The 13,572-nt window shown below is 40.2% G+C and overlaps 1 protein-coding gene across 2 annotated transcripts in view; it reads right to left on the bottom strand.

Annotated features, from left to right (window-relative positions):
- Positions 1 to 11,332, bottom strand: part of l(2)gd1 (lethal (2) giant discs 1) — a 518,195-nt gene extending 506,863 nt beyond the window's left edge. Inside the window, exon 1 of one of the 2 annotated variants that reach the window (XM_090373359.1) lies at positions 11,293 to 11,332. Coding sequence is in view for 1 of the 2 variants with exons in the window: in XM_090373358.1 (XP_090229484.1) it covers positions 11,066 to 11,134 (69 nt within the window). In the remaining variant the exon portion in view is untranslated. Of the gene's footprint in view, positions 1 to 11,065; positions 11,229 to 11,292 lie in introns of those variants that run through there. The other variant, XM_090373358.1, reaches the window with a different exon arrangement.
- Between the last annotated feature and the right edge of the window lie 2,240 nt (positions 11,333 to 13,572).

The following is a 13,572-nucleotide window of genomic DNA, read 5'->3' as shown; positions in this document are numbered from 1 at the left end:
TTGTTGTTTGTTGTTTGGTTTTTAGGAGCATTAGCAACTAAGGCCATATTGCTCCGGGATATGCGGTGGTCATTCCCTGACCTTTCCGCATCCTCCATATTTGGTGGTGACGGGCTCGAACCCCGGTCTAATCAAGAAGCGTGTGCTATGCACTGCTGCTCCTTCCCACCTGGCTACGGAGGCGCCGCACACACGCACTCACACACGCACGCACGCGCACACACACACACACACACACACACACACATGGTCATGATAGTCTTGAATTTATTTATTTTTTTTACATTCTTATATATAAACCATTATTAAAGTAAACCCTTGATTTTCCAGACTGTATAGAGGGGGTGGGTTTCACAATTATGTGAAACCCACCCCCTCGGAACTATTAGACATTCAAGGGAAAGACACACACACACACAGTACGGTTTTACATACACAGTATGCAAAAATAAGTACACTTGTTGCAGCAGTAGTGCATTTATGTACTGGGACACTAAGTGTATGTTCCAGACCACATTCCCAGTGAAACATGCAAACAAATTATTTCCATAAATAATTATTAACTGTACTCTTTTATGTGCAGAATGTATAATGTTTTATTTTGTTAGAATACAATCAACCATCTCTCTCTCTCTCTCTCTCAAGGAAAAAAAAAAAAAAAAAAAAAAACTTCCTATATATTTCTTATATTTTTAAATTTATCACAATTATTTTATTTATGATTCTTTTTATTAATATGTAATGATTCCTGTGATTTTTTATTAGTATTAAACCCCCAAACACAAAATGTATTAAAATCTAAAGTACTTAGTACCATGTGTAAGTTGAAGGTTAGAAAGACAGAAGAAGAAACTTGTTGATGTTATACTAGAATTTCTGTACATAGCAATTTTCAAGAAATATATGTGAAGGAAGGTTATTCTAGAATGTGAAAGTTGAAAGGATAAATGAGTAGGAAGAAAAGTTGGCTCTATGAGTTTGAAGTTGAAGGTATATGGATGGTGACTGGTTGCAGTAAGTGTTCAAACTGGTTTGGAAGAGAGAGGAAGAATTACAGAAGCCATTCAGAAGAATGGTGCCCATGGAAGTATCTTTAGAAAAGGCAAGCAGCAGAAACAGAACATTAGCATTAGTAGAGGCATTTGATGCAAGAAAGCAAGCTTATGCAGCATCCGCCAAAAAAAAAAAACCCACTTCCACTTCACCCCTCTGTTCGTTCAAAATACCTGTCCAGCTGAGCCTTAAACTTATTTAGGCTATCAACCTCCACCACAAGGGATGGGAGTCTGTTCCACCAACCAACCACCCGCTGGCTAAAGGCAAATTTCCGCATGTCTATCCTACATCTGTCTTTCCTCAATTTGAATTTATGCCCTCTCAGGTGATTTTTCTGAGCTAGAGGAAGAATCCCATCAGCATTGAGCATGCTTAAACCATTCAAGGCTTTATACACCTCTATCAGATCACCTCGCTGGTGCCTAGTCTCCAGACACTGTAATTTGCAAAACTTAAGCCTTTCTTCGTAAGAGCACCCCTTTGTTCCATTCACTAATCTTGTTGCCCTTCTCTGTACTCGTTCCAGCAGCTCTACATCGTTCTTGAAATGAGGCCTCCAGACCTGTATACAGTACTCTAGGTGTGGCCTGACCATTGCCTTATACAATGGAATAATCACCTCCTTATCCCTGCTGGAAAAATTCCTGTATATCATTGACAATACTCCATGAGCTACTCTTGCAGCCCGTCTGCACTGATCAGAGAACTTCAGATCTGCCTGCACAACCACCCCCAAGTCCCTTTCATTCTCTACCACTGTCAGTGTAGTACCACAGAGTTGATACGTTGCTCTGGGTTTGCTGTTTCCCATGTGTAGTACTTTACATTTGTCAATGTTAAACTTCATTTGCCACCTCTCAGCCCATCTGCTCAACCTTTCCAGATCCTGTTGCAGCAGCATAGTGTCAGTAGTGTCCTTGACAACCCTGCCAACCTTTGTATCATCTGCAAACTTGGACATTAAGCTTGATATACCATCATCAATATCATTCATAAATACAGAAAACAATAATGGACCCAACACTGAGCCCTGAGGGACTCCACTAATAACATTAGTCCACGATGAGCAGTGTCCATTGATTACCACTCTCTGTCTTCTCCCCCTCAACGATCCCTTTATCCATAATAGCAATTTGCCTTCAATGTCACACTGCTCCAATTTGTGTAGCAGTCTTCCATGTGCAACAGTATCAAAAGCCTTTCTAAGATCCAAGTATATAATATCAAAGTTATTCCCTGCATCCAGTTCTTTTGTGACTGCATCATAGTATCCAATCAAGTTGGTCAGGCAAGACTTCCCCTTAACAAAACCATGCTGTGTCTGAGCTATAACTGAAGTCTTGTCTAAATGATCCTGCAGTGCTTCTTTAACAAGTGCCTCCATTACTTTTCCTGGAACAGAAGTTAAGCTCACAGGTCTATAATTACTTGTGTCAGCCTTTGATCCTCCTTTGTGAATTGGGGTCACATTTGCAAATCTCCAGTCCATGGGTACTTCCCTGAGTCCAAGGAAGCTCTCATAATTATGGCTAAGGGTTTGCTTACTTCCTTTGCTGCCTCCTTTAATATAACTGGATAGATCCCATCCACCCCGGGTGCCTTTCTTGTGCTTATCTTCAACAGTTTCTCCTCCACTTTACTCCCAGTTATTTCAAGATTCTGTAGCTTACTGCTAGAGTTGAATACACCTCTGGCATTCCCCTTGCTGAATAACTGCTCATGTGTGAATGTTGATGAAAATTATTCATTTAGTTTGTTAGCTACCTGAGCAGGATCATCAACAGTTGACCCATCAATATCAAGTGGACCAATCTGATTCATCCCCTTCCTTCTAGAGTTTACATAAGTAAAGAACTCTTTGCTGTTTTTCTTTGCATCCCTTGCCAAAGATTTCTCGTAATCTGCCTTCGCCTGCCTAAACTCCTTTGTAACTTGGTTGCATATCAACTTGTATCTATCATAGGCTTCTGTGTCATGTGTTAATTTGTAAGTATCCCATGCATTTTTCTTCTCTGCCATATGCCTCATTAGTTCATCTGACATCCATTTTGGCCTAAACCTTGAACAATATTTCTTAGTTGGTATGTAAAGCCTAGTAGCTTCCAAGATAAGTTCTTTGAATGCTTCCCATTTTGAATTTGCTGTTGGTAACATCATCAGTTGGTCCCACTGTATAGAATTTAAATACTGTCTCAGTCCATCTTAGTCGCCTTTACGGAAGCAATAACCCTTCCCTTTACCCCTAATGGTAGTTACCTCTTTGAGTAAATCCCACTTCAGCACACTGTGATCACTGCCACCTAGTGGTTCATTTATCTGCAGATTCTTAATGCATGAAGAATCACTGCTGATAATCAAATCAAGAGTATTACTCCCTCTAGTTGCCTCCCGAACATGCTGATGTAGAAAACAATCATCCAATAAATCCACAAAAGCCCTGCTAGTGTGTGAGTAACCAGCCCCCAAATTCCAGTCAATATCTGGGAAATTAAAATCTCCCATTATAAGACTCTCTGATTTACTGGCCCACTCTATTTCCCTGTACAGTTCCTTATTATAATCATCAGAGTCATTAGGCCTATAGCACACTCCTACTGTAAATTTTGATCTCCCAATGCTTATGTCACACCAAACTGACTCAACACTGCACTGTCCAGCGATGTCGACTGGCTTCACTTCCTTGGTTTTTATGTGTTTCTTAACTAATAGCATAACCCCTCCCCCCCTTCCTATCCTGTCTATCCTTTCTGTAGACGTTGTACTCCCCAAATTGCAGTTCTACATCCCTTATATCTGTGTGACACCACGTCTCTGATATCCCAACAATATCTGCCTTTGATGTTTTGAGCAATACCTCAAATTCATCAAATTTATTTACTAAACTCCTAGCATTGGTGTACACGCAAGTATACCTGCACCTGTTTCTATTCTTAGCTACCCTAACACAACCCATGTGTTTACTTGTACCGCAATGGCTCCCAGCAGTCTCTGAAATACCATGCATCTTGTTTTTCAGGCTTCTGCTCATTCTAATAGAAGCAGTGCAAGAATCTCTTTCACCTCTGCCAGTGGCTACTGTCAATCTACTGGTCTTTGCCTCCCCCCAAGCTAGCAGTTTTCCGACCCACCTAACACTGCCTCGATAGCATCAGCAAATATTCTTGCACCCTTTCTATTTAAGTGTATCCCCTTGAGAGAGGCAGTCCTCACATCTGAGAGGGGAGGATGGTCATGACAGTATCATGGTGTGTCAGCGGGAGCAGAGACGCTTGCCGACGGAAATGAGTCTTAAATGCGAGCCATCACCAGAGCACGATTCTATGTTGAATAATATAGGGTACAGCAGAGACCGTCCCAGCGACCTAGCCAGTCGCTTGAATAATGCGCCGTACGTTGCCATCACCGAAAAAGAATGGTGAGGAACGTTTAAACAAATTTCCGATACACGTACCGCCATGTAAATTACAAGCAGAACACACATGAAAAAGAAAATGTGAGCCCAAAAGGGACGGTCTGGGGCCGCCTGCGCTGAGAAGTGTACGGCGGTCCGATGTCTTAGTCATCCTAAAATCGCTGGGTGTTCGAAGAAAAGCCCCCAGAAACGAGGGCGAATAAAGCAGATACTGACCGATAAGAGAAGTAATGGAAACGAATGGTGAAAAATATGTGTGGGCTGATCAATACCGATACCGATGATGGCTAATCGACTCTTGATAAAGTGCAGCGTACCTGTGAACCCCTGCCATGTGTTACACCTCTCCTCTATGCCTCTCGTTCCGTTCGCGAAGTAGTGCCCGTTGGTCTACACAGCAGATCCAGTCGCCTGTTTCGGCCGAAGTGCTGATCGGGCGGCGTTCTGGATTCGAATTTCTATTTATTGAGTTTGCTGCATATGCGCCCGAGCGCCGAGATTTCTTTCGAAGTCGAAGCATTCTTCCGCACCACGAGTTGGAGAGCAGAGCGGGATCGAGGCGAACTGCTCCTCATTGTGAGGTCTTATTTAAGACACGGTATGCCGAGAGTGTACCGTGGTGTGCCAGACTTGGCGCACCTCGACTGCGACGCAGTCGGAAACGATTTTCTGCGGCGAGACCGCAGTGCATTCGTGGACTGTTGCAAATGCTACCTGGTTGATCCTGCCAGTAGTCATATGCTTGTCTCAAAGATTAAGCCATGCATGTCTAAGTACATGCCTAAGCAAGGTGAAACCGCGAATGGCTCATTAAATCAGTTATGGTTCCTTAGATCGTACCTTTTTACTTGGATAACTGTTGTAATTCTAGAGCTAATACATGCAGCAGAGCTCCGACCTTCGGGGACGAGCGCTTTTATTAGACCAAGACCAATCTATGACACAAAGAGTGGAAAAACTTTGTAAGAAACAATTTGTTTTGTAAGAGAGAGAGGTTTTGGGGGATCACTCCAGATGTGAGAACAATATTCCATAGTAGGGCAGATTTCAAATTTGTACAGTGTTAGAAGAAAGTAATGTCTAAAGCCAAAAAGAAAACCCAGCTTTTGAGATGAAGAGGAAACAATTTTTGTGATGTGCTTATGTCAAGAGAGAGATTAGAAGTCAGGGTAATCCCCAATAGAGATATGTGATCTTATCTAGAAATCTGAGTGTCATCAAAGATAAGCATAGGTGCTATAGACTTTTTTTTTTTTTTTTTTACAAGATATAAGACAGGACTCATCTTTAGGACTGAAATTAACTCAATTATCTTTGTCCCATTCGAGAATTTTTAAGGAATTGCTGGCAGATATTTGAAAAGTTAAAGCTGTTTGTACACCTGTCCATTTCCACCTGCAGAGTGCAGGTGGAAATGGACATCACTGAGATCAGAACTGAGATCACGTATATTTGATAAAATGAATGGGAATTTTTTTGGAAAGTAATAGTATTTGCCATATAGTGCAAGGAAGCCACAGGCTTTTGCTGCACTTCCAAAAAAAAAAATAAATAAAAATAAAATAAAACATCTAAGTAGATAAGAAAACACAAATTATAGGCTTCTCTCCTCATAAAGGTAAGTATTCAGTAGACCTTTGAATTTATTCAAACTGTCAGCCTCAGAATGAAGTGAGGCTGACAGTTTGTGAGGCCTCAGAATGATGAGTACCTAGGACCTGTGAATACCTAAAGGTGGCCCTGGGCTTGTTGGAGTAGAATTTTTCTCAGGATGGTGTGTTCTGGTTAACAGGAAACTGTTCTTACAGGAAAGGAATACACTTAAATATTTAAGTAAACTAAGTAAATACTAAGAATATTTACTAATGCTATTAAGGCAGTATTGGGTATAGAAGAAAACTGCTAGTTTAGGGGGAAACACACGGAGTAATAGTTTGATCTAACAGCCCTCCCTAACAGCCAAGGTAAAATTCATTCTTACACTGCTTCTATTGGAACATGTAGCAGTATGGAAAACAAGGAGTAGGGGATCAGTGGGCCTGCTGGGGTTCTCATGGGGTAAGCATACATAGGCTGTTTTATGGTTACTAAGAGCAAAAATAGTCACACATCCATCTACACACTCGTGCATTAATCTTGGAATATACACAGGAGTGCCCAACCCACAGCTTGCAGGCCATGTGTAGCCCACTCCTTCCCAATGTGCAGTCAGCAGCCAAGTTGTGGCTGCTGACTACACAAGATATAGTTTCACAATGACTTTTGAAAAAAATACTCATGTTTTAAGTATTTTCCTCAGAATTTAGCAATATTATTAAAACCATATAACACAAATGTTATTAATATTATCTAATAACTGGTGGATTTCCTATTTAATTAAATGTAAAAAAAAAACACGTAAATACAAATGTAGATAACAAAAAATTAAATTCTATTTCAACTACTGCATCTACATTTTTTAAAATTTTTTTTTGGTAGTTGTTGGCGCATATGCTTCTGTGGCCATAACGCACCTCCCAAGGTTTTTGCAGTACTTTGATCCAAGCCCGAGGCGGGGATTCGAACCCGCGACCTTTGGGTTGCCAGGCAGGGACTTTACCCACCCGGCTAGCCCAGTCGGCTCTGCATCTACATTTACACATGAAGAGTTATTTGGGGAGGGGGGGGGTGCAAAAGATGAATTCAACTCCGGCAGTGAGCTAAATGATTTTGTAATAACTCAGAGCAAAGTGGAAGAGAAATTGTTGATAAACATAAGGAAGGCACCCGGAGTGGATGGGATCTATCCAGCTATATTAAAGGAGGCAGCAAACTCTTAGCCATAATTATGAGAGCATCCTTGGGCTCGGGGGAAGTACCCATGGACTGGAGATGTGCAAATGTGAGCCCAATTCATAAAGGAAGATCACAGAATGACACAAGTAATTACAGACCTGTTAGTTTAACTTCTGTTCAGGAGAAATTAATAGAAGCTCTGATTAAAAAAGCACTGCAGGATCATCTAGACAAGACTTCAGTTATAGTTCAGACATAGCATGGGTTTGTTAAATTTCCCCAATGCCACACTGTTCTAACATAAATTGGAACAGTGTGGCAGTGGGGAAAAATTTCTGCTATGGATAAAAGGTTGGTTGATTGGGAGAAGACAGAGAGTGGTAATCAATGGTCACTGCTCTTTGTGGACTAATGTTATTAGTGGAGTTGCCCAGGGTTCAGCATTGCGTCCATTGTTGTTTTCTGTATTTATTAATGTTATTGATGATGAATATCAGACTTAATGTCTAAGTTTGCAGATGACACGAAGGGTGGTTAATGCCACAAATTACAGTACGCTACTGCAATAGGATCTAGAAAAGTTGAGCAGATGGGTTGAGAGGTGGCAAATGAAGTTTAACCTTGGCAAATGAAAAATACTGAATATGGGTAGCAGTAAACCCAGAGTAACATATCAACTGTATGGTACTACACTAAGTGTGGTAAAGAATGAAAAGGACCTGGGATATTTGTGCAGTCAGATATAGTTTTCTGAGCAGTGCAGATGGTCTGCAAGAGTAGCTCATGGTGTCTTGTCAATGATATATACAGGAATTTTCTAACAGGGAAAAGGATGTGATTATTGCTTTTTATAAGGAAATGGTTAGGCCACACCTTGAGTACTGTATACAGGTCTGGAGGCCACATTTTAGGAAGGATATAGAGCTGCTGGAACAAGTACAGAGAAGGGCAACAAGATTAATGAATGGAACAAATGGTTGCTCTTATGAAGAAAGGCTTAAGTTTTGAAAATTAGTGTCTGGAGACTATGCACCTGTGAGGTGATCTGATTAAAGTGTATAAGGCCTTAAATGGTTTGAGCGTGTTCAATGCTGATGGGATTTCTCCTTTTGCCGAGATTGATCATCTGAGGGAACATAAATTTAAACTGAGGAAAGACAGTTGTAGAATAGACATGCAGAAATTTGCACTTAGCCAGCAGGTGGTTGAACGCTGAAACAAACTTCCATCTGTTGTTGTAGAAGTGGTTGGCTTAAATAAATTTAAGGCAGAACTAGACAAACATTTGGAGTGAATGGATGGGTGAAATTGGGAAGGTGTTTTTTTTTTTTTTGGCTGATGCTGTATAAGCTTGCTTTCTTGCAACATATGCCTCTACTAATGCTAATGCTTGTGTCTATAAATTGTATGTGTTCTGTAGTCAATTTGCCTGTTTACTTACTGGATGAAAATCCTTTGTTTCTGGGGGAAGGGGGCATGCTAACCTTGCTGAAGACAATCTCAATCACAATGTGAAAACAGCCCGTTAAAATTCCTCACATCACTGACGCGATTCAAATTCAGGTCTCTGAACCTGGTACAGTAAGCATAGTGATTCTACCAACTGTGCTACATGCAAGGACATCATCAAAGCTATTATGCTTTTTATAATGATAAATATAAACTATTCAAGGTTTAGATCTAAACAGATGTCATGAACTGATGCAACTAGTGGCATAAACTAAATAAAACAATGATTATAAATTATCAGGGTATATAGAAATCTATGGCAAGTAAAAACATGCCTTAAATCAAGTGAAGAAGGGGATAAGTTGAGCTTAGATAGATTTCCACAAGTCTCTGGCAAAGAATTCTTTTATTTATGTACATATACTGATGATCCTGTTCAGATAACCTGGTTCAATGTCCATGATCTGATGATCCTGGATCAAGTTTTATGCAGGAAGAAGTTTTTGGATTGAGAATACAAAATATACCAAATTATAATTTTATATTAAAAGCAGCAGCAGCAGCAAAAGAGGTAAACAAACCTTTGATCATAATTATGAGAGGGTACTTGGATTTAGGGGACGTACCTACATACTGAAGGTGCAAATGTCTCCCTTATTAATAAAGGGAGTTAGAAGGGTAAAGTGAGTTATTACAGACCTGTAAGACTGACTTCTGTTAGTCATTGAATAAAGAAGTACTGTAGGATCATCTTGAGAGGAATGCAGTTACACAGAAATCACAGCATGAATTTCTTAAGGGGAAACTTGTATGGCCAATGTGATTAGCTATTATGATGCAGTAACACTGCATGCAAAAAGTAATTTTTATATCATAAACTAAGATTTAGTAGAGATTTAATACTGTTACACACACAAAAGACTGCTGTACAAATTTGAGTAGTGTGAAATTATGAGCAAGTTAATTCATCATGATCAAGGGATCTGAGTGATAGAAGCACATTTACAACCACCAGAGGGTGGTTATAAATGTGCACCAGTCTACTACGAATAATGTTATTAGTGGAGTCCCTTGCAATTCACTGCTGGACTAGTTAGTGTTTTCAATATTTATTAATGATATTGATGAAGGTATATTACAATCTTGTTATCTAAGTTTTCAGATGATGCAATGGTTGGCAAGGTGATTAATGACAGCAATCAGGGGCTACTGTAAAAAGACAAAATCTGAGAAATGTCAAAAGAAGTTTAACAGTAATAAATGTAAGGTACTGTATATGGGCAGAAATAATCCCACAATAACATACCAATTGGATGATACCACACTCAAGTTGGTGGTGAAGGAAAGCGACTGAGGGTAACTGTACAGTCTGACATGAAGTTCTCTGAAGAATGTACATGCTGCTACCATAACTCAAGGAGTTCTATCAATGACATACAAGAATTTTGCTAACAGGAACAAGGAGTTCCGTAGCCAAGTGGTCAGGAGCGGTAGTGCATACCACACACTCCTTGAGTAGACTGGGGTTCAAGCCCCTGACTGCTGAATATGGTTGATCTGCCAACCCGCACTGGACCAGCATGGCAGATTATGGTCCATTTCCCTCAGCATGAATTGTTGAGGAGGCTTCTATCCTGCAGTGGGTTGATAATGGCTGCACTTTACCTTTTTTTTACAAGGAGTTACCACACTGTATAAAGCAATGGTTAGGCCACATAAGAACTTTATACAGCTCTGGAATGTGGAATTTTTGTAACAGGCATAGAGAAGAGCAATGACAAAATGACAAGAAAACTTTACTCTTTCTCAGACCAAAGGGAACATAAACCAAAAAATATGGCTGCAAAAGGTCAGATATGCAAAAATTGACTTTCACTAGAGAGTACTTGCTTATTTTGTCTAATTCTGTATAAGCTTCTTGCTCCATTTGTAATTATTAATTAAATACTAATAGCTAACACCCCATCAGACATTCCCGTTTCCCAAATTCATTTGGATGGACAAATTCAAAACGTATCACAGAGATATAATGGGCTGTGGAAGCTTTATTTTATTTTATTTATTATTATTATTTTTTTAGGGCTCGACATCCTGCACGAGTAGGCTAACTGCATTACCTCAACTTTGGAAAAGTACATGCCACTCTGGAGCTCCGGAGAAAATAATACAAACCACTAGTCTAAATTCACTGCCTCACAGAGAGACTACAAACCTACCAACAGCGATTCGTGAATGATGTAATATTTTCATTTGTTAACACTCTAAGAAATTATTATAACATATTTTCCTGAATTATTTCGATTACAGTCTGTGGAGCAGGGCTAGCTATACATATGCTATATTGTATTTTGATTTTAAAAAAAAATGCCATACTTGGGCAAAAGAATTTCCGCTGGCATTTCGTTTATTTCCTGATGGCGCACTTCTACGTCGACCTGCCATTTACAAAATAGAACTTTTCTTTTTCCCTTGGAAAACCCACTCACCACTCAATAAGCTGGAAAGAATAATAATAAAAAAAATAAATATATATATATATACAGTTTACAATACTTTCGTATAATCGAAAAGTTATCCAATATTACTATACTCAGGATTACCACAGAGTAATACTACGCTGTGACTACCCCAAATCCAATCACATTCAAGATATACAGTGAATATCTTGAATTCAAGATATGTCCCAGCGTAAAGTAAGAGTGTATATATGCGTATTAACGCAAAGCCACTATGGCTGTGGTGTGTTAGTATACTTATTCTGTCTGTAAATGCACGTATTCTGTGTTGGACTTACTATACATTAACCCAGATTTTCCGGGAGAAAAATCATGCTACCCCCACCTGATATCGACTAATTCAGGCACTTTCTGGAAAAAAGAAAAAAAAAAAAAAAAAAAAGTCCAAAAATTTCAGAAAATAATTGAGGACGAGTTCAACGAAACACAACCGATCTGGGGTGGAAAAAACGAGTGACATTTCCCTCTGACCTAAGGTTAAAATAACATAGGAATTATAAATGCTACATAATATACACATGCAGTCCCAAGATTTTCTAGCGGGAGCAGTAATCACAGTGACATTTTTTGTGACAAGTATGCTACTGAATACTTGTAACAAAAAATCTCATCCAATCTGCTTAACGCTTCAGGATCTAGAATAGTTAGAGATTTGTGATGAGTATTGAAGATTAACAATGAGAAATGCAAAGTACTGCATATGGGTGGCAGTAACCCCCAGAGTAACGTATAAAATGTGTGATACTGCAATCAGGGAGTTGAAAAATGAAAGAGCCCTGGGAGTAATTGTACACTCGGTTATGAAGTTCTATGAACAATGCAGATATGCTCCCAAAACAGCTCAGGAGTTTTATTATTATTATTATTATTATTATTGCTCTTATATTGTTTCTCCCTGATTGGGGGTTCCACCTCGTGACGGGTATTGTTATCAAGTTCCCAGGGTGGTTGTGTCTGGTGTTACTGTTGGTCGAGGAACTCTCTGACTATACTACAGGTGTTCAGAATTGCGACTTACTGGAGTTCCTTGTAGGTGTTCGCTGGGAAGACCTATTGCTGCTAGGCTGTTATGTAGGATTTTGGTAACATACCTGCGGTTAACGCGATGATCGGAATGGTCGTTACTTGTTCCATAGGTCACACCTCTTTGATCTGCAGCCAGTTTGAATACCCGATTGCTCTGCAATCGGGTATTCAATCGGTACGGGACATGATACTGCCAAGGGGGATGTGTGCGCGATGCAAGGAGTGTATCAATATCAGGCAACAACTCGGCGTTCTTGTGGGCCTATATGAGAGCTTGAAGGACAGGGTGGATGCCCTCGAAGAAACTAAATTGAGGGGCCCATCAAGCTCTCAGCTGCCCACATCAACGCCAGAGCTTGCACTTGGGCATCGCGTGACACAGAGACAACCCCCAAGGCAGAATGCGTTGGTCCCGAAGGAACTAGTAGTTGTTGGTGACTCTATTGTCAGGGAAACGGGGAACATGCTTTGTAAAAAAGATAGGTGAAACAGGACCAGGGTATGTCTGCCAGGGGCAAAGGTTGATGACGTTGTAGAGCGAATATCTTTTAAGGGCACAAAAGGTGATATAGTTGTACACGTTGGCACTAATAATATTAAGAGTAGGAGACCGGCAGAATTACTTAACAAATACAGGTCACTGTTGAACAAAAGCCGAGAATTAGGGTTGAATTTGAAAGTGTCTGCAATTCTGCCCAGACACGATAGGAGGGAGTATATGATGAGAGCCTTGTTGATCAATTCGGCCCTGGAAAGATTGTGCAAGGCTCAAGGGGTAGAATTTTTTTCAGCCTAGACTGTACTTGTTAAGAGGAGAGATTGCTTCTACAGGGATGGGATACACTTAAATAGAAAGGGTGCAAGAATATTTGCTGATGCTATCGAGGCAGTGTTAGGTGGGTCGGAAAACTGCTAGAATGGGGAGACAAAGACCAATAGATTGACAGTAGCCACTGGCAGAGGTGAAAGAGATTCTTGCACTGCTTCTATTAGAATGAGCAGAAGCCTGAAAAACAAGATGCATGGTATTTCAGAGAGTGCTGGGAGCCATTGCGGTACAAGTAAACACATGGGTTGTGTTAGGGTAGCTAAGAATAGAAACAGGTGCAGGTATACTTGCGTGTACACCAATGCTAGGAGTTTAGTAAATAAATTTGATGAATTTGAGGTATTGCTCAAAACATCAAAGGCAGATATTGTTGGGATATCAGAGACGTGGTGTCACACAGATATAAGGGATGCAGAACTGCAATTTGGGGAGTACAACGTCTACAGAAAGGATACACAGGATAGGAAGGGGGAAGGAGTTATGCTATTAGTTAAGAAACACATAAAAAC

The sequence above is a fragment of the Mastigoproctus giganteus genome, chromosome 5 (assembly GCF_048544385.1).
Source record: "Mastigoproctus giganteus isolate SK-2022 chromosome 5, ASM4854438v1, whole genome shotgun sequence".
NCBI lineage: Eukaryota > Metazoa > Arthropoda > Arachnida > Uropygi > Thelyphonidae > Mastigoproctus > Mastigoproctus giganteus.
The sequence above is the reverse complement of the archived record's forward strand: the minus strand, read 5'-3'. Positions and strand labels throughout refer to the sequence as shown.